The 22,881-nt window shown below is 33.4% G+C and overlaps 1 protein-coding gene across 13 annotated transcripts in view; it reads left to right on the forward strand.

Annotated features, from left to right (window-relative positions):
- Positions 1-22,881, forward strand: part of ZNF644 (zinc finger protein 644) — a 129,818-nt gene that overhangs the window by 101,156 nt on the left and 5,781 nt on the right. For 12 of the 13 annotated variants that reach the window (XM_037826665.1, XM_037826674.1, XM_037826667.1 and 9 more), the window contains 3 exons: positions 5,498-8,529; positions 8,707-9,309; positions 11,234-11,356. In XM_037826665.1, coding sequence (XP_037682593.1) covers positions 5,498-8,529; positions 8,707-9,309; positions 11,234-11,356 — 3,758 coding nt within the window. The remainder of the gene's footprint in view (positions 1-5,497; positions 8,530-8,706; positions 9,310-11,233; positions 11,357-22,881) is intronic. The other variant, XM_037826675.1, reaches the window with a different exon arrangement.

A 22,881-nucleotide genomic window follows, 5' to 3' on the forward strand; every position in this document is an offset into this window, starting at 1 on the left:
TTCTGACTATGTGAAAACATAAACAACATAAACAAGCAGTCAGTACCATGCTGAATATGACTTGGAATTCTCCTTTAGTTGCAGCTGTGATTTAGTGCCTTGCCTCTTCCAATTGCAAAATCCTTCATGGGGAAATTAACCTTTGATTGATTAATGAACATCCATTTATATTTCTATTACTGTTGATTGTAATTGTTATAATTTTGCAAGGTTCTTTAAAGTTATACCTTTGTAGCTCCCCCCTCCTTTACTCCTCCTTGCTATTACGTTATAGTTTACATATAGCATCTTCTTGAGATGTGTCAAATTATGTTTAATATTTAGTATATTTTGCTGTAAGAATCACCTTTTAGGCATCTGTGATCTGGTACTTTACTATTGGTGACATCTTGCCATTAAGTTATGAAGATGATATATGGCTGTGCCATATGCTACTGATAGTATAACACAATGTGCCCAATGTATTTTATTTTTGTTTTCTATTTCTATTCATCATCTGTATGTTTTCTAGATGTTCAAACTCAGTGACAATTTTTGCATTTCATATTGCGTATATAAAAACATCCTTGCTGTACTATAGAGTTCCTATGATGCAGATAGCTCCATGTCCTCAGTGTGTTAGTCATTCAGTGCCATATTTTCATTGTTCAAGAATCACTGTATCAACATATTAAAGTTAACTCAAGGAATACTTCAGGTAATTTTGAATTTAGAGAAATTTTTTTAAGGTCCAATAATAGAGTTCTCATTATTTCTTTCTGCATATGTACAAATAAATGTTAAACATATAGCACATATTAGAAAGGACCTTGGAAGTCACTTATCCATCTTCAACCCCATATTCTCTTCTACAGTGTTCCTGACAAGTGGTCAGTCTAATCTGTTGAACTATTCAAGTGCACCGTTGCATAAGACAACCCATTGCAGTGTTGAATGGTTCCTGTTTCTAGTTTTTCTTCATCTTGAGACAAAATCCTCTTCTTTATGTTCTGACATGTTGATTGTGTGTTCTGCCTTCTGTACTCCAGAGCTTCAAACATTTGCAGATTGTTATTTGTGTATGCTAATTGTTAGCCTAAACAGAACCAAATTTTCTCTTAATGTCATTATGTGGCACGGTTTTCAGAGTCACTTTCATGCTGGGTACTCTTATGAATGTTCTGTAGTGTTTTTAGTATTTCCTCTCTCTGGCATCCAGAGTAGGATTCCTTTCTCCTAGAATGATATGATTATATCGTTTGCTCTGTCTTTACCTGCATTGTAGATGGGTGAGATTTAGTTATATGTTTGTACATTTTGTAAAGTATATATAGCCTTAAATACTGCAGCAGTTTTAGATGTATTATTTCAGTTAATTAAGATTTGTTTTGCAATTAGAATGACAGTTGCGAAATGGTTTTCTCTTCTTAACCCAGTGTCATATATTTCTAACTGAAGTTGTCATGTGTTCTCAAGGATAATTTAAATGAACATGGTTTTGTGAAAAACTGACAGGTCTTAACTGTAACTCAGCTAGTAGGCAACATTATAATGTATTTATCATTGTAATATAGTTATTAATGAACTAATATGGAAAGAGCAAATTGTAGTATATTTTTGTGAGAAGTTATATAGCATGAGAAAGGTTGGCATTATGTAAGAAGTACCCACAAAATGTTAACCTACTTGTAATAAATACAATTAATAATGTACATAAAAGAATGAAATTAAGCTAATTTTCTATCAAAAAGGAATTATTCATGAACAGAAAGTGGACAGCATAGATTTGATGACAGGAAGGTTGTATCTAATCTGAATTACTGAGTGACCTAGGAAGCTTGCTCAAAGGGATTACAGAATAATTATGTTAATATGCAATTATCACCTCATTTCTTCTGTAGTAACCTCAAGATGTAGTGTAGTGAGGGTGTTACAGCAAGTGCTGATAGTTTGCAAAAATACTGATGTTTGAGATTTCTGAGACAATAAGTGTAGCTTGAGGCATATAAGTGATGATCTGTCATCTTGAAGACAGATCTGACCTTTGTACTTTTTTTAATGCTCATGGTATATAACTACAGGCAGTTATAGCTGTAGAACTCATTATGATTTTTTAGAAACTGGAAATATGTTTGATGTGGATTTAACATTCCATTTGCAGCTTTTTATAGCATGTGTGAAATTTTTTAAGTACATTTTAGTTCAGTTATAGGAAAAATTCTATGGTTATATACATGAATATATGAGGGAGGACATTGTAATGGTGTTTTAATCTTTTATGAAAGGATCCTAATTGATAGAGCAACTTCATTGAACTTTAGGGAATCCAAACAACATAACTTTAGTTTATTTTAATTTATCAGCTTCCCTTTTTAATACTTAAATGATGCCTGCCTTCAAATGTATCCCATACTTTGTTATATTAGCATAACTGCATTGATGGTTCTATTATTATATTTGACTATAAGACTATAGAGGTAGTTGAAAAACTATTTGGTACAGTGAAAAATTAGTTTATAGGTCAAATGCTTTCTTGTCTAGCTATCCCATAAGTGCCTGTGAATGTATGGAAATAATGTTTGATGTCAAAAATTCTAAGTCCATTCAGTGCAACAGATTTTTATAATGATGCCCTGCATTATGTCTCAGTGCAACAGCTATGAGTCTCAAATATTGTTATTAAAGAAAAAAATGTATTTTGAACATTTGATAGTTAAAATATTTTATTCTGATTATTAAACCATAAAACTTCTAATTGTTGCTAAAATATTAGTTTACTGAGTGAATTTCTTATACCATATTTTTTTAACTGATAGACTTTTAATATTTCTGTGCTATGAAAGTCTTCCCCACTTAGCCAAAATGGAGTAATTTCTATTATTCTTGAAGAGAGGTAATTACTAATTTGGGGCAAGTAAGCCCTATTTCGTTATGTAGGTGTGAAAGAAAACTTTGATTGTTAAACACTTCTTTTTATATTTTAACAGTATTTAATTTGATTTTTTTTTTTTTTTTTTTTTTTTTTGCTAGATGTGTTTTGTAGATGAAAGATCTGTTATGCACGTATTTTTTTTCTATGTGTTTGAGCAAAACAGTTTGGTATCTTCAGAATGTGGACTTATGGAAAGCTCTTATAAAGCCATTCTGATAATGAGGATGCAGTCTTCAAGCCCACATGATCTTCTCATAGTTCGTCACCCTGCTGTTCAGGGGGTACCGATGAAGTTGGTTTAAATAGGAAGCGTCTGTTCCATCTATGAACCTCTAACACCAGAACAGATGGGTGGAACATGGAACATGGAAGGTTTTACCTCTGAGGTGGTAACAGTGAAGCCACTCATTAACACTGAATTTACCACTTCGTTAGCAACGTTGCTTCCTGTTGAGAAAAGCTAATATAGGCTTTCAGATTGACTGAGCATATATTTGTCTACCTCTGTGATTATAATAAGCAGGAACAGAAACTAACTTTCAGGCTTTAACAGTTTTTTAAAAAAATTCTTCCATTTCAGATTTATGAAATTGTTGCTATTAAGACATTTTCTTTTTCTACCTAATTTAATGAGAAATGTCAGGCATAGATAATAGTATAACATCAAGGCTTGCTTTTCCTTTTCATTGACATTTGCACACACCTTCCTAACACATGTTTGTGCTGCGCATTTTTAACTTCTGTGTATGTGATGTAGAGATTCCTGCTGGGTGCTGCATTAGCACCATTTTGGGGTGATATCTTTGAATATGATCTTATTAAAAGTATTTTTATTACTGTGGAAATTTGCCAGTCTCAAAACAGAATTTTAAAACCTATGGGGGTGGAAGTGATTGTATAAATAATAATGCTAAAGAAAGATATTTATTTGTAGTGTTTATTGTGTTAAAGAATGCATTATGTGTAAAGAATAATGTCATTTGGGTACTTGTTCTCATTTATGGAATAAGAAAAGGTAATGAAAAACAATTCTTTAACTAGATTTTTTTCTTTTTCTTTTTTTTTTTTTCTTTTTTTTTTACAAATTACGGGATTGATCACATAAAGAAGAGGAGAAACAGTGGACTTCATTGTTTTAATTTGTGAATATTGGATTATAAGTTCCTGCTATCCTAAAATAGTATTTCTCATTTTGCAGATTTAAAATACTATAAAAGAAAGATGTGAAGTCTTTATTCTTTATCTGAAAGCAGGAGCCTGATCTGTTGTTTACTACAGCTTCCCTAATACCTATTGCAGTGCCTGGTATATAGGAGGGCTCAATAAATATTTGGAGAATTAACAAACTGTACCTACACTATGTACAAAAGCAAAAGTAATATGGAGCTTTATGTTAGTGCTTCAAATAGTTAATACCTGAGGTTGACAAAAGCAAGTTCTTTAAATTGTTCACAAGGATTGTTGGATAATTTGAGAGCCTTACTACAGTTACCAAGTCACAAAATCAGAAACATGATGGAACATGTATTATTTGAATATGTATCCAGATTTCATAGGAAAAAAAAAAATCTTTCTTCTTGTAATTGAGGAACTTTTATTTTGATTTTGCTATTGTGTTTTTATTCAACCAATATTCTGTCATTTATTCAACAAATGTTGCCTAAGTACCCATGTCAAGTGCTAAGCTAGTTTCTAGAGATATGAGGTGACTAGGTCACAGTCAGTGCCCTCAAAGAGCTTACATTCTTCCAAGGAGACAGGCAAATCTAGTGGCCATTTTTAACAGCAGGATGCAAGGATGCAAGGGAACTCTTCATAGTAGAGATGATGATTACAACCATAGTGCGTATGGCTCCCAAATTTTTAGAAGTCTCCTTTACTTTTATAATATTCTGTGGTATAGTGATTAAATGTATTTTCAAAAATGTTTAGAAAACTTGTCTCTACATTTTACATGGATTAAGCTAAAAACTTAACATACTTAGGATGTTCCACTAAAATTTTTGTAGAATTTTCAGAAATGGTAAACATCTTGAGCAAAGCATTCTTAAATTTTTTAAAATGAAAATCACTATTTCATGCATAAGCCAATTGAAAACAATGTTCATTCAAATAGTACACTTTACTGAATGGTATTTTGTTACCTCCTCCAGGAATGAACTTGAAAGTGACAAAACTTTATGTCTCTGCAATGTTCTACAATTTAGACTATTCTGTAGTTAGAGAGTGGCTGCCTTTAATAATAAGCCTGCATCCATGAGATAATTTTCTTTTTATTAGCAATCTATATATATGAGAGTTTTAAGTTTTTTTCCCTGTGTAGACTATTCTTTTATGCTGTGTGTCACTTTTACCTAGATGTTTTGTATATATCCAATATTGGGTTGTTGTTGTCTAGCAGAAAGAAAAAATGAACTTTTGAGACACTTAAAAGTGTTTCAAGTGTTTTAAGTTTTTAAGTGTTTTTTCATTCTAAGAAAATTATTAGAATCCCAATATAAAAAAATAGAAAATTTAGCTAATAAATTACATGATTTAATATTTTTTCTTTCATGCAAAAAATAAATTTTTTTTTCCATTTTCTAGACTAAATGTGTTAAATGGGCTTGCCAGCAATATGGATGATTTGAAGATAAACACCGATATTACTGGTGCTAAAGAAGAACTCCTAGATGACAACAATTTTATCTCAGAAAAGGAGAGTGGAGTCCATAAACCAAAAGATTGTCAAACATCGTTTCAGAAAAATAATACATTGACTCTGCCTGAAGAGCTGTTAAAGGACAAATCTGAAAAAGCCTTAAGCGGAGGCCAGTCTACTCTATTTATACATGCTGGTGCTCCTCCTGTTTCTAGTGAAAACTTTATCTTGCCTAAAGGAGCTGCTGTTAATGGACCAGTTTCACACTCCTCCTTAACTAAAACTTCCAATATGAATAAAGGCAGTGTTTCATTAACCACTGGACAGCCTGTGGATAAGCCAACAACAGAATCTTGTTCAACTTTGAAGGTGACAGCTGATCTTCAGCTGTCTACATCCCAGAAAGCAGGTCAACACCAAGTTTTATTTTTGTTATCAGATGTAGCACATGCTAAGAATCCAACCCATTCCATTACAAAACTACCTACCTCTGCTTCGGTTGGTTGTGACATTCAGAATTCAGTAGGGAATAGTGTAAAGTCAGATGGCACTTTAGTAAATCAAGTAGAGGTGGGTGAGGATAGTGAAGGTTTATTGGTAAAAGATGATTGTGTCAGTACATTAACAGGAATTTCCTCAGGTACAGATGAATTTAGGTCAGAAAATGATACCAACTGGGATCCCCAAAAAGAGTTCATTCAGTTTCTTATGACTAATGAAGACAATGTGGATAAAGCTCCAGTTCATTCTAAAGTAGGACTAGAAAAAAAGAGAAAGAGAAAAATGGATGTAAGCAAGATAACACGTTATACTGAGGATTGTTTTAGTGATTCTAATTGTATACCCAATAAATCAAAAATGCTAGAAGTAGACTTTCTGGAACAGAATGAAGAACTACAAGCAATAGACTCACAGAAATATGCATTATCAAAAGTGAAGCCTGAATCAACTGATGAAGACTTGGAATCTGTGGATGCTTTTCAACATCTGATTTATAATACAGATAAGTGTGGAGAAGACAATTCACCCGTTCATACTAGCACTTTTCTTCCAAATACCTTAAAAAAGAAATGTGAAGAGAGTGATACTGAGTCACCTGCTACTTTCAGCACCGAAGAGCCAGCATTCTACCCCTGTACAAAGTGCAATGTGAATTTTAGGGAGAAAAAGCACCTCCACAGGCATATGATGTATCATTTAGATGGGAATAGTCACTTTCGCCATCTTAATGTCCCAAGGCCATATGCTTGTCGAGAATGTGGACGGACATTTCGAGATCGCAACTCACTTATAAAGCATATGATTATTCACCAAGAAAGAAGGCAGAAGTTGATGGAGGAAATTCGTGAACTGAAAGAACTTCAGGATGAAGGAAGAAGTGCACGGTTACAGTGTCCTCAGTGTGTGTTTGGTACCAATTGCCCTAAAACATTTGTGCAACATGCTAAAACCCATGAAAAAGATAAAAGGTACTACTGCTGTGAAGAATGTAACTTCATGGCAGTGACAGAAAATGAATTGGAATGCCATCGAGGCATTGCCCATGGAGCAGTGGTAAAATGCCCTGTGGTCAGTTCTGATATAGCCCAGAGAAGAACGCAAAAAAAGACTTTCATGAAAGACTCTGTTACAGGGTCATCCAAAAAATCAGCTACCTATATATGTAAGATGTGTCCTTTTACTACTTCAGCCAGAAGTATTTTAAAAAAACATGTGGAATACTTGCATTCATCATCATGCATTGATTCATTTGGTAATCCTCTTGGACTTGACAAAAGAAAAAGTGACATCCTTGAAGAACCTATAGATATTGATAGCACTAAGCCATTAATTAAACAACAGTCAACCACATTTCCAAAGAACTCTGCTTTAAAACAAGATGTAAAGCGAACATTTGGATCCACCTCACAGTCAAGTAATTTTTCAAAATTCCATAAGCGGCCACATAGAATTCAAAAGGCTCGGAAAAGCATAACCCAGTCAGGTGTAAATGTGTGCAATCAAAACAATTCTCACAAGACTGTTATGATTAAAAGCAGCATTGACCAAAAAAACAAGTATTTCCATCAAGCGGCAAAAGAAAAATCTGTCAAGACAAATAGCAACTATTCATATAAACACAAATATGAAAACTACAGAATGATCAAAAAATCAGGTGAATCATATCCTCTGCATTTCAAAAAAGAAGTAAATTCATTGAATTCTTTACGTCTGTTTTCTTCATCAAGTAATTCTCACAATAATAATTATACTGCAGCTTCTCATAACCTTGACACCAAAAGGCCTGAAAGCTTCAAAGACCACAAGCGTGTAGCTGTAAAGAGAGTAGTTAAGGAATCTAAGAAGGAAAGTTCTGTTGGAGGAGAAGATTTGGATAGCTATCCTGATTTTTTGCATAAAATGACTGTTGTTGTTTTGCAGAAACTTAATTCTGCTGAAAAGAAAGATAGCTATGAAACAGAAGATGAAAGTTCCTGGGATAATGTTGAACTAGGTGACTACACTACACAGGCTATAGAAGATGAAACTTACAGTAGTATCAATCAAGAACATGTAAACTTATTCCCTTTATTTAAAAGCAAGGTGGAAAGTCAGGAACCTGGAGAAAATACTACCCTTAGTTATGATCAAAATGATGGCTTTTATTTTGAATATTATGAAGATGCTGGAACTAATAACTTTTTGCATGAAATACATGACCCTCAGCATTTAGAAAACACAGAAACTTCATTAGCAAAACATAGTTCTGTTTTTCATTGGACTGATTTGTCTCTTGAGAAGAAATCTTGTCCTTATTGCCCAGCAACATTTGAAACAGGTGTTGGGTTGTCAAATCATGTCCGGGGACATCTTCACAGAGCAGGATTAAGTTACGAAGCCCGTCATGTTGTATCACCGGAACAAATAGCCACAAGTGACAAAATGCAGCATTTTAAAAGAACTGGCACAGGGACACCTGTTAAGCGAGTTAGAAAAGGTAAGTTCTCATGTGGGTAATTTGGGTAGTATGTCTGTGTTCAAATGCAAAGGATTTTAAGGTTTTATTTGAATTTTCTTTATTAGAATCATAATTTCATATTTCAGAGTTAGTTGGGTTTAGGATTGTCAGTTAATTAAAAAAATGCTGATATTACTCTTAAAAATTTTTTTTTAGCTATTGAGAAGTCTGAAACCACTTCTGAACACACTTGTCAGCTGTGTGGCGGTTGGTTTGATACTAAAATTGGATTATCAAATCATGTTAGAGGCCACCTGAAAAGACTTGGAAAGACCAAATGGGATGCTCACAAATCTCCAATCTGTGTACTGAATGAGATGATGCAAAATGAAGAAAAATATGAAAAGATCTTAAAGGCATTGAACAGTCGTCGTATTATTCCCAGACCATTTGTAGCTCAAAAACTTGCATCAAGTGATGACTTTTTATCTCAAAATGTTATACCTCTCGAAGCGTACCGTAATGGCCTAAAGACTGAAGTTGTATCAGTGTCTGCATCCGAGGAAGAAGGGCTGAGTTTCCTAAATGAATGTGATGAAACAAAACCAGAACTGTCCAGTGGAAAAAAGAATCAGTCTCTTACATTGATAGAACTTCTTAAAAATAAAAGGATGGGAGAAGAAAGGAATTCTATTTCTCCTCAGAAAACCCATAATCAAACTGCAAGAAAGAGATTTGTTCAGAAATGTGTTCTTCCATTAAACGAAGACAGTCCGTTGATGTATCAACCACAAAAAATGGACTTGACTATGCACTCAGGTAAGAGGACATTTATAACTATCTTAGCATATATAATGTAAATGCAGTTTAATTATGCTTACTTTAATGGAAAATTTTGTATAAAATACTTTCAGAATCTTTTAAGCTGCTCTTTTTGCAGAGTACAGGATTGATTACTCTTTTGCTATTTCTATATAACATATTAGTTGATGCTCATCAGCACTGATTTCATCATCAGCACTGTGTCAATTTTTGGTTAAAATATGAGGTGAGAACAGAAGCAAAACAAAAAGAAAAACTGGACTCTAAAATGAAATTTGCTGTGGTTGGGGGGGAGGGGGTTGGTTCATGGATGGGAGGTTGATTTTGTTCAAAAGCATAACATTACCAAAAAGGCAGACCTCTGTTTGCCAGTTCTTCAAAGTGATAATATTTTCAAGGTTTAGCTGTTGGTTTTTATACTGCTTAGGTAAAACTAAACAGACTCTTTAAACTGAATGGCTTGGTGCCAGTTGTATGTTGCGATTAACTCAAAGAAACTGCTCCCTCTCCAATTCCTTGTTGTATTGCGGGATAATTTGGTTTTGGAGGACCCTTGTAAGTATAAAACATATTTGTTGGTTGTTTTAGATTTTACATGGTGTTGTAATGGAACGGAACAGATGACTTGGCTTAGTGCTTGTGCTCCAATAGTTTTTCCTTTTCAAAGGAATATTTCTATGTATTGGCAAGTGATATGGCAGATAAAGTAGCCAAACTTTATTTGGTATTGCTACGTTTGGTTTATGCTTTTAGACTAGAAGAATTTTAAATGTCTTTGTAGGCTTCTTTTGGAGGTTAAGAATGTTGAAGATTAACTTTGATGGTTTCATTATTGGAACCCTAAGCTGAATCTGTCTTAAGTTACGGTAATTGGCCAATGGAGTAGTAATGAATAAAATTACTGTGATGTTGATTTGTTTACTTTGGGCAGATGTTAGGAAATCCCAAATATTTGTAATGCAGTTTTGGTTTAAGGAAAGATTATCTTGTTTTTTAAGTGGTCTGAAAAACAATATTTATCTTGCATGGGCTTCTGGTTAATGAGGTTCTTTGTTTTGTTCTAAGAGAGTCTTTCAAGGTCAGTAGCTTTCAATATTTTTTAAAAGGATAAAATATAGAGAAGATGTATTACCTGTGTTGACTTCAGAGAAGAAAAGCTTATTTGTGGCTATCAGAATAATCTTGGAGAAATCATTTAAAATATGTTGGGGGAGTGAGTGTTGTTTGAGAAGTTAGTTTCTAATTGTTTCAACATGTTTACTGTCTTGTGATGACTAAGATGTTAGCTTGTTGATCATTTATTTAGCACAAAGATTTCAGCAAAAAACTTCAAATCATTAACTTTCATTATTGATTGCGCATTCAGAGTAATGAACATAAAATACCCTGAATAAAATGTTGTGCCTAACAGCTGTTCAGTGGTGTGTTTTACCACCTTTTCCCCCAGCCTTCATCAGAAAGCCTAATTTAGTATTGAACCTTTTACGGTTTTGTGGGTAAAACACTTTAATTACCACTTTGTCAACTAGACTTTTTAATTCTTTTTATTGGTAATGTTGTAAGCTTTGAAACTTCTTAACAGAACTGCACTATTCAAATCACAAGGTTGTATTTTAGGTTTAGGAAGTGATCTGCGTAACACAGAAATCTGCAAGAAAGTGATAGTAGGTGTGAAATCCAGAGGGGCTCAGAGGTTCAAGTTACTCCTCTTCTTCCACCTTTCCAAAGATCATGGGTTGGCTCTAAATACTAACTACAAATAAAATAGTAGTTAACTTAATTCTCCCTCCTTTTAAGTTACTCTAATTCAATGAACGTTTTTTAAACCATCTTTATTGTGGTACTTTTCTACACGCTTTAAGCTAAGAAAATTTCACTTTTTGAAGTGAGAACTGGATTATAGTTTTCTTTTGAATGATAGGTATGCCTGTGAAGCTTAGAACATGTGTGCATTGCAATACGACGTTTACAAGTGCTGTTAGCCTGTCCAACCACTTACGCGCTTATGCACGAAAGAAGAGTGCTGGACTTTTGACTGGTACAGGTATGTTTGAACAGATAACACAGCAAGTCTGTCTGATACAATACACTTTTTTTCTCACCAGACTGGTGCTAAGTCAGATGATATTTATAGCTTTCTTTGGTAAGCAGCAGTTGAGTCTGGAAATGCATTAAATTTCAGCAACTTGTAAACTGTTAAGATATAATTTTAAGTAAACTATCCTTTTTCATTTAGCTCTTATTGACTTGATTTTGGGGGAGAAATACCCCAAAAGAGGTTTGGAACTTTTGAATCTACATTATTCCCATTGATTTTTAAATTATTTTTGATTTTTAAATTTATTTTTGTTAGTAGATTCCAGTAAATACCTCTCTTTGGTAAAAGAATTCTAGTTCTAGCTAAGGAAATGCTTTATCAGGAAAGGAAAGTATAGTAAAACTTAAGATATGTAGAACTGATTAGAAAGCTAAGCAATCTTAGTTTTTATTAGTTTGTAGATCAAACTATGGGGCAAGCCTTAATAATAATCCTTGTTGACAGCTGAATAAATTTTTCTTTTAATGCCCCTAAACTATATTTAGGGTTAATAAATATTATCTGTGTACATAAGTGTTAGCGTGCACATTTCTGTGTTATTTTGGGTTGGTTAGCCCAACCTTGCAGATACATCATCATACTTCTAGTCTGTGAAAGTTTTATTAGCTCATGTGTAATTCTGCTTCTTATACCCTCCAAAATTGCCTTGCTCTTTCATTTGTAGCCTTTCAGACTACCCTGCTTTTAGCAAATATCATTGCTCTACATCTTAAAATACACCCTCTTTTCAAAATAGACCTACATAAATCCTTTTGCCAAAAGTTCTCTTCCAGTCTTTTTTCTCTTGCTCTTTTAGATCACTGCCATCTGCTTTCTTCTGGTTGTTGTATTCCCAACTTTTCTGTTCTTCTTCATGTGACTTATGACTTACATCCAATATGGTCCTTTATGACTTACATCCAGTATGTTCTTGCTTCAAACACACACACACACACACACACACACACACACACACTTGTATTCATACTGTTGTCTTTCTTCTGTTTCTTTGCTTTATCCCTTGACTTGTAATACAAATGACCAGGGATACTGTTGACCATTTATATTAAAAGGAGGAGAGTAGAGTTTTGCTGTACTGGATTAGTTATCCTACTGTGTGGTTATACTTTTTCTGTTACCTCCACATTCATCAGGCTTGAAAGGTGGTTGTAGACATTAGAGATAGGGGGGCAGTAAAGAGACTGTAGAAACAAGAAATCATTATTATCATAGCCACTGACTTTTAACTTACTATGTGTCGGACACTGTGCTATGCAATTTACCTGCATAACATTATTTTAGCTGCACAAAAAACATATGAGTTGTTGTACAAGAAACTAGAGCTTAGAGAACTTAAACAATTTGCCTAAACTTATGCAGTTAATAAACAGCAAAGTTGAAATTCAAATCGAGGCACCCTTACCCTAGACGATTGTTCCTTAAACGCTATTCTCTACCATGTACGAGACGTCCTTTTCTTGGATTTCTTACTTAAAAATGAAAGCAATTGAAAATCCTAAAATGAAGTTGGGTTTAAGGTGGAGAGCATTCTGGTAAAAACTGAATAGATAAGGATCCAGTTAAAAAGAGCAGAGATCCAAGAAAGGGTCAGGTCTGGATTAGACTTTGGAGGACTTCAGACAATATTCCATTCTGACCACTCAAACAGATAATGCAAATATTCACTGGCAGATCTCGCCAGTGTAGATTTTGTCAGGCCATTAAAAATAATGCTTTTATCCCATCTGAAGATCCTTCAAAACGTAAGAGTAATTGCTTATAAATAACTGACAGTATCCTCCCATTGACCAAGGGGGCATTCTTATGAACAGTCCATTATCTCAAACACTTCATTACCAGAAAGAGAAGTAATACAGGATGAATGGAGATACATTCTAGAGCATCAAGAAAATAGGAGATGTTATTTTTACAATATCGTTAAATAGTAGCCAAAATATCAGAAGTGCTAGAAAGTATGTGTTTGGCAGTCCTAGGGCAAAGAGAAAGGGAATGAAACACTGAAGAAAACTAGGATGGCATTTTCCGTACCCCGTGCCTACTTTTGATAAACATAAAAATCTTCTGCTCCTTTTCCTTGGATATTCTGAAACATTTTTCCCTGGTTTTGAGAATCTTGGTAGTGGAGCTATGCAGAAGATGTCTTTGCTGTTTATCCATGCCAACAAAGAAGTTTCAACCTATAGTCCTATAGGGTTCCACTGGGTTATTACAAGAGATTCATCAATTCATATGGATGCCGAACATTTTCAAGTATATGTAGATGCTGTTTTGATGAAAGCCTTCTTAGAAGCCACCAGCTTCTGGCCTCCTCTTTGAGAACTGGTGGACCTGTAAGGGAGAGAACAATTCCTTCTAACCTTAACTCTCCACCTAGCCTAGCCTAGCCTGCCTAGCCTAAAAAGAGTGCCCCTGTATATCTCCAAATATCTATTTACTGATTACTCATTTACTTGTAATGTAATGATTGTTTTTCTTTTTTGGGTTGCTGGCCCCTTTTGAGAACTTTAAAACTTTAAAACATGCACTTACTTATCCACATATAAAAATCTTTCTATACAGGCTTTGTATATCCTCTGAAATCTGATATCCATGGGCCCTTCCTCGAATGGAAAACTGAGAATGGGGAGATGCCAAAATAAAAATGATGTGGAAAGAACACAGAACTGGGAATCAGGCGCCCTAAGAAATCCTTTTTTTTTAAGAGTTAGAAAAGGATTAAAATGCAAGAAATGCTTACCGTCAAAACTAATTCATATGGTCACAAGTAGAGGTTAAAATATAACATCCTCCCTAATTTTAGTAAAAAGAACTGAAAAAGAAAGCAGGAAAGTGTTGTAATTGAAGACGTTGAAGAGGTATCCATGCTTAGAACAGAGTTAAATAATTGTCAAAATACAATAAATTTTAGATTAAAATTTGTCCAGAAGTGACACAGTTTATCTTCCATTTGACCTGTTTAAATAAATTGTTTAAATACTTGTATTGTTCCTTAAGTTGTGGATAATTTTATGAATCTGTTCTACTTTTTTTTTTTCTTTTAACAGATCTTTAAACTAGACTAGTACCTAAAAGTTTACTTATATCTTATATTATAAATTCAAGGCACACTTCTTATTCCAGAATTTATTCCAGCTAGTATAGACTGTGCTATTGGTAGACTTCCTTTTCACGTTTTATTCTCTTTAGCGTGTTTTAAACAGTCATTCAATTTTTTTTCCTAATTAATTCCTTATATAGTCTAATAAGAGCATTGTATAATGTATTAAAATTAGAGAAATCACAAAGTTCATATTAAATGCTTTTGAACTTTTTATTTTTACTGTTGGCTTTTTTATGCTTAATAATAAATATTTTAAAGAAATGATACCTTTTTTATACTGGCAATATTAAGACCACAGTTTTAAGTTATTAATAAAGTGAACATATATCCTGTTTTAGCCCTCTTTTTTTTTTCGCTTTCATGAGTGTCCTGAATTGGACAATAAATTATATGGTCACTCTGGTTTTTAAGATTGCTAAAACATTTAAAATTATTTAAAGCAGTATATATTCTACTAACTTAGTCTGCTGTTGGGAAGAAAAATATTTTAAGATCAAAGAAAGTGAATTCAACAGGTGAGGAAGGGGAAATAATTTAGGTCAGAGAGTAGGGAGAATGTTGTGAAAGGATATGTATCAGTAAGATGAATGTGTGTGTGCGCAGTGCTGCTCTGTAATGCATAGCATTGGGCTCTCTTTTGAAAAGAAGAAAGAATAACAGTGACTTTCAACATTGTTATTGGGACTCCCATATCCCAACTTACGTTCATATACACATTCATTCACTCATACACCCACTTACCTTAATTGTGTGTAAAGCATTCCAATATTTTTGATCTTATTCTTTTTCATTAAAAAGTAACTCTGTAGTTACTCAGTAAGTTGATTTTACTGCTCACTAAGAATTCATCCAAGGATTGAAAAACACTGCCATAAGTGACTCTTAGGGGCCTATACTGGCTAGAACCAACAATATTATCTTAGAAAACATAAAACACTTCTGTGTCAGCAAGGTAGTTTTCCTTACTCATTGTATCCAAACTTTGATCTATAGATCACATTTTTAATCAAATGCTGGCCTTCTGGATTTAAAGTAAATTGCAGTTTTCTAGTTACTTTTTAAAAATTTATGCAAGGAAAATATTTTTATATGCATATATATGGGGGGGTAGCAAAGTGGTTACCTTGTATGTTACTTTCCCTTTAAGGATCTTTATGTTTCTGCTTCATTTTATCTTCATAACACTTCCATGATAATGTTTTGGAAGTAAAGCACAATTTTGTTGCTATTTTGAAGAACTGATAACTCATCATAGTTAAAGAATGACTTTTTCCATGAGGAAAAAAAAATAGTTTAAAAAAGATTGGTACTAGAGCTTTTCAATCAGATCCACTGGTGCCATATATATATATATGTGTATATATATATATATATATATATATATATATATGTATATTTATATATATGTATATTTATATGTATATATATGTATATTTATATGTATATGTATATATATTCTTAAGTCAGTGTTTTATTTTTCATACCATTCACTTTTGTTTTAAGTGGAATAGTAGTTGTGTATTTCTAAGTAGATTCTTTTGCTTATTTTCAGCTTTAATGATATGATTGGCGATAGAGGCCTGCAACAATAAGTGCTAATGAATATATAACACTGCACCAGGTGTTGAGTGGGTGTGTAAGCCCCTAGAAAAGTAATTATGTTGTGGAGAGTACTGTGGGAACACTTTTTGCTGTGATCAAAGAAAACAAAAAAATAGTAGCCGGAAAGCCTCCCAATGTGCATTCGATACTTGTCCTTTCACGAATGGCTCTGTAATGTTTTTTTTTAATATTATAATATTGGGTCTTCAAAAAATTACATGCTTTTGTAGTGATCCATTCAGCCGGAAAGAGTATAAGTGGAAAGCTTTGGTCTTCTTAATAAAATTAAACTCTAAAGCAGCAAAACAGTTTCTACTTAAAGCAGATACATTGATAATTCTTCTAGATTGGGCTGTGTGTTGAATACAAGAGAAGAAGAATGAGACATGTTCCTGTCATCTAAGAACTTTTACTCTATTAGGAAAGCATTACTAGCAAAGTATATACAACAATCAAAATTAGAGAACTATGCAAGATAGGACACAATCAAATTGGTATATTTGCTATAAGTGCTGTAGGAATTCAGGTTGTTTATTGTAGTCTAGGCCTCCTTTCGGAGGGAGCTGTGAATTAAGTTCCATTTTTCCTGTTGACCTTACTGTTTATCTCATTGTAAATAGAGCCTCAAAAAGAGAAAAGAAATAAATAAAAATAGTTCATGCTGGAACATTTCTTGTTATTTTTTAAATGAGGGAAAAATAAGACCAGTAGTCAAAATTGAGTTTTTGTATTGTAGTTCCCGAGGCTGAAAATATGACCCTGCATACATGTAATAATGACTCAGTGGTATAAATACAAGTGTACTATTAAGAAGTATTTATAAAGTTTCAACCAGACCCTGAACTTGAGGGGTAAGTAGAACTATAGGAAAAAGAGAAGTAGTAGAACATTCCAGACAAACAAGAACAGAATGTGGGCACAAAGTGATGAAATTGGGGGTTCAAGAAATGTTAGATTTGGTTATGAGTGTTTATGGAGTTGACACTTTACTGAAAAACTTAGGAAGTCACTGAAGGATTTTTTTTTTTTTTTAAGAGGGAAGTGACATGGTCAAACTTATATTTAAAAAGCTATCCCTGAGCCTGTGAATGATGGATTTTTATATTATCCTGGCTAAAACTTAACTCTGTAGTACTATTTTCATTAAAGAGTTAACATATATCTGTATATCTGTATGTCTGCAAAAAAAATGAATCATTTATTCAGAATTAGCAAGGCATTGTTCATGATGAGTAGATTTTCCAGGTGACACAAGTATAGCTCTTTTAAGTGTCAAACTTGACTTTTTTTCCTAGCCATTTTAATGGTAATCTTTTAAAAATGCTCTTATTTCTGCCTTGTGAAACAGTAGACTGGATATAATTTAATCATATGAGTATTTAGAATCACCATTTTATTATTTCAGCATGTATTGAGCTATTTTGCCCATATTAAATGGTAATGCACTGATACATTCACTAATTCAAGCATTTTTTTTTTTTTACCTCCTGTGGTTTTTGTGTTCTGCTGAGTGCTAAGTACTGCAAAGAATAATTGGATCTTAATAATACAGTAGAGATACATGTATACATAATTGTAATACAAGACAAATTGGGAAATGCCATTGGAGTGGGATACATGAAATGTGTGGAAGTCTAAATGTAGAAGAAAGTACTTTCAGCTAGACTAGGACTCAACATGCCTTTTGTATTTGATTTTGACCCTGAAGGATAGCTAATAGATAAGGAAATAGAGGTTGGGGAAGGGGGCAGGAGCATTTCTGAAGGAGGAAACAATATGGGACTGTGGAATTTTATTGAAAATACTCAGAAGTCGGAGATAAGGGAATAAGTTTGACAGGTGAGGTGGGTCCAGTACAGAGTCGTAGAATGCTAATCATGAAGTGTTGAAATTAATTTTGTTGTGAGAAGTCATTAAAGATTTTTTAGAATTTAGGTAAAGCTTTTAAAACTGCTTCTTAAATAAAAGTTAAAGGATTTGATGGGGAGAGGAAGAAACTGTAGGTGAGGTCATTTGGGGAGTCCTGAACCAGGGCCAACCATAGTAGGAATGTAAAGAAGGGATAATAGATGTAACTGTAATACTGTGGAAGTAAAGTAAGCAGGGGTTCAGCAGTAAATTAGTTGGAGATAAAAGAGTATGATAGAGGAAAAAGACAGAGATGGCTCAAGGTTTTAAATCTTTTTACTGGGAGACTTGGCCTTACCAGTACAATTACGAATCTAAAACCTTGCTACATCCTACTCTTCATTGCTTCATCTGTTGTTTATCTAGCAGCACTTTGTTATGCAGCTTGTTATGCAGCTACTCACTAACAAAACAAATAACCACACTTATTAAATCAGTAAGTTTGTTTTTAGGAAAACGGAACGTAAGAGTTTTGCAGCATTTTGGCATAAAATACTTACATTTTATGATACCTGGTTTTGTTGGTCATTGGTTACAAAAGTTAGTTCATTTTGGTTGGTTACATTTTTTGACCAAAATCTTTGTCATGAGTGTCTTATCTAGTCCTATAGCATTCATTTTGGTTTTGTTATTTACTAATTTTCTAGATTTTGCCTTTTTATATCTTGTTTTTTTTAACAGCTAAGTACACTTGGATTTTTCTATGTTTGGATGTTTAAAATATGTGTAATAGTTTTATAGCCTCAGTTGGAGTGTTTGTGTTTGTGTTTGCTATGACTTCTGGCCTAACATGATTTTCCTGAATGCTGTTTGTAATCTGGATAATGATAAGAGTTGAATAAGGAGTACAGTAAGTTGGTATGTTCCTGGCTAGATAATAAACGGTAGGTGATTTGCTTTGTGACTTTATGGACATAATCAAGTAATCCATAGACTTTCTGTTTTGGAGGTTAGGACAGGACTTGTTGGAGAGTGGTGGTCCCTCCCTCACTTATTCAGGATGTGGGAAATAATGTTTACAATTTCTTTATTGGGTCTAGAGTTTGAGGAATAAATTAAGGTTAATTCTTGTATTCAGCGTTGAAAATACATATTTGTGGCCTTAGCTGGAAGTTAGCTAAAGCAGGAACATACCTGGTCAGCATCATGTTTGGTTATAGTTTGGATTTTGGCTGGAATGTGTAAAGCACTTCCAATTATAAAAAGCCAAATCAGATACATTGGGACCATGGATTTGTGACATTAAGATTTACTAATGTAATTATTGTGAGCTCCATCTAATTTTAGTTGAACATAATTATGTTGAAGATAACTTAAAGGGAAGTTTAAAGTTGTATCCTTATTTTAATTTTATAATCAAAAACAATTATTTAATTATTCCTGGTACATATAAAATATTTTGGAAATACTAGACTTTTAGAGGGCTGGGAGTGTGATTATACTTGGTAGTTCTAAACAAAAGTGACTTAAAGTAGATTTATAATTAGGTATTTTAATGTTTATTCCAATGTTAGATGTCTTAATCTTGGGAAAGTGGTTGATATTGATAACAAGAACATATTTGGCTTAATAAAATAACATTCTAGTCCAACTCACATTGAAAGGGAAATTTTTAATGTTTTTTTTTCCCTACCTGTTATCACAAAGAAGTAGCACATTTGTTATCTTATTAACTCTTAATTGACCAGTAAGCATCTTGTGGCATGGGGCCCATGGAGAAAATGGGTATTTAATTTTAGTATTTAGCAAGCTGGTAAAACTAGTCTGCCTCTAGTTTCTCTGTCTATAAAAATGTGCAGATTTTATCGATAGGTAATTTAAAATATCATATTATTTTTACCTTTTCCCTTCACATCTTGAGAATACTTGCACAGTATATTCCTTCACTAAATACTTTTTCTTCTCCCAAATAGACCCAAGGTTTAGTACACAGCTGCCTTCATTTGCTTTAATTCTTTATTTGAACAGAGCATACAATTATAGCTATTTGCTACCCTTAATACAACCTTCTACCGTATAGAACAGACTCAAGCTACCTGTCTCTTCTAGACTAATGCTTGTTAAGTTACAAACCTAATACGATAAAGCAAGGGAAACCTGCTTTCATTAGTGATGTTTTGCCTTTTGTCCTCTTCCAGGTAAAATGTTAAGACATGCAAGATCTAATTGACTTTGCCACTGATTGTAATTCTGGGTTGATTAATGTTTTTTAGTCAATGGGAATGGAAATGCTAAAAATTAAAGTTTCTTAGCTAGGGTACTGAAATTTTTTTTTCCAATTTTAGAGTAAAAGTATAAAGGGAAAATGATGGTGAAAAGAAACACTTCTGATGTAGTTAATTGTATATCTGTATGCTTAATTCCTGATTGGAAGGAGAACATTGCTTTTTGTAGCAATAAACCTCTTAAATTGCTTTATATATACATTTTGGGGAATACTGACTGGTTTGATTATAGGGTATAGCTGGGAGCAAAGAATTGATGTTGGAAGTAGGGAAGCCCTTTACAATTTTAATGAGCAGCATAGAGTAGGGATTTAACAATTATGGTCTTAATAACCACTTTAATGGGCCAAGAGATCAAGGGGTGGGGTTGAGTACAGCCTTTTTCATTGTGAGTAGTAAGTACTCAAGACTGGCTACATAATTTGCAGGGCCCAGTGCAAAATGAAAATGTGGTGACCTTGTTTAAATTTGTTTAAATTTAAACAATTTAAACAATTTAAAATTGCTTAAATTTGTTAAATTGGTTAAAATTCAAGACTGCAATAATAGAACATTAAACCAAGCACTGGGCCTTGTGGAACTACACAAGTTGCACATCCATGAAGCTGATCCTGTAGGCACTGTGAGCAGAGAGAAAAGTACAAACTGAAGAAATGGAGAGTTTGGCTTCTCTGCAAAAGGCTCCCCTCATGTCACCCTGCACCCGCCATCCCTACTTTATCCAAGCTAACATGTTTCTTCAAATTAAAAAATGAATGCACCAATTTTTCTTCATCTGGGGCTGAAGGAAAGAAAATACTATTTGCACAGCCTTTTATGTGTTTGGGGCTTATGAACTTTGAAGAATTAATGGCAGCAACTAGAATTAGGATTAATGGCAGCAACTAGAATTGAGTTTAATTATCCATCTCACACTGTCTTTCAAGACATACACATCCTATTCCCACCTTACTATCCCCACTACTACTACTACCAACTTTTTTAAACGGTGGTGGAATGGTTTGCCATTTGATATCATCCTTATACCTACTATCTTCCTGAATGAGCTTGTAGCTACTATTTCTACAGGCCAATTAGATGAAGAAGAAATTTTTGTCCCTCTAGTAGTACTCTACCGTGTCTCTTATTTAGGGCATATATAACCCAGTCATTATGTTAAGTTTGACTTATAACAGGGGGGCCAACAAGAAGTTAGGACTGAAACAGATGAAGTGGGACTTTTAAGTAATCGGGCAGGGGAGGATGATTGCAAATAAAGGTATTTTGGTGGTGAATGCTAATTTAGTTACGGTGTGTTTCTTATCACAATAGCGTCAGGTGTTTTTTGGGAAACAAATGTGTCCTCATTCTTTGAGGTCATCTCTATAGAGAAGGAAAGAGAAAATAAAATGCATTGAAGTAATTATTACATATAACAGGCAGAAAGATGGAAAGGGCAAAGATTGTATTTTAATGTCAGATCCAAAAGTAAATTCTTTTTTTCTATGTATAAAACTTAAATAATGTCTCAGAAAACAGACTTGAATTTGTATCTGTTTATTATTTTTTTGACTTGCTTTTTTAATGATCTGGTTTAGTGCTTTAGGCTTCTTTATGATGTTGTTGTTGTATTTCATAACATAGTAGTATGGTGTCCTTTGAGGGCTCTTAAGTTTAATTTTTCTCTGATATTCCTATTTGATCAAAACAGCTGTGTTTTAGTGAAAGATATTTTCTAAAACTTGGTTTGTGGCCTTACAGCTCAATTAATTCTTCTTAAAAGTAGAGTATTCCCTGTAGCAATTTAGGTCCTTAAAAATCAGATAGCCTCAAAGATTTTTGAGTCTTCTGGTTTAAATTGATCACATAAACACATTTTGCAAATTCCAGGAACCTTAGAAAGGTTTGAGTGACTGGGTTTGTTCCTTTCTAAAGAAATACTTATACTCAAGGAGAAGAAGATGAAGAATTTCTAAAACTAATCTTGTATTTTTTGTAAATTTCAAGTATAGAAACAATGTTAAATCTAAAATACTTTGGAGGAAAAAAAAGCTTTTTTATTTTTATACTAGCAGATAAGTACAAAAAAAATCCTGTTACAAGAAAGGCTTTGTCTGACAAAGTTATCTGGCAGATTGTTCATAAAAACAACTTTGTTAAACCTTTGGCTATCACAAATATTGAAGAGTCCCATTATACTAAAACTGAATGTTAGTGATGTTTTGTTTTTAATGTTTTAGTGACTCCTGGTATAGCCCATAATAAAACTGCTTTCCTTCTAGGTGTAAGGAAATCTGTTAATTGAGAACATTTGTATAATAGAGATGTTTGTGCGTCATATTTTTCATTTAGTAGAACTTTTTTATAAATCATCTTTTTCATTCAGAGGCTATCGTATGGATGTCCCCTTTATGTGCATATTCATATGTAAATACTCAGTTTCCTAAAACGTTTCTGTTATATTACAGGGATGGAGGCTGGAGGTTGTTATTAGAAAAAAACTATTCATATAAAATGTATTTATATTTTATTGTTAAAAATAAATAACATTTATTACTAACATTTCAAGAGATAAGCATTTTAGAGGTCATGGTGGAGATAGTTAAGCCATTGAGGTATTTATAATTACCAGAGGTCCCAGGTTTTTAATTCCTACC

This window comes from Choloepus didactylus, chromosome 2, assembly GCF_015220235.1.
Source record: "Choloepus didactylus isolate mChoDid1 chromosome 2, mChoDid1.pri, whole genome shotgun sequence".
Classification (NCBI taxonomy): Eukaryota; Metazoa; Chordata; class Mammalia; order Pilosa; family Megalonychidae; genus Choloepus; species Choloepus didactylus.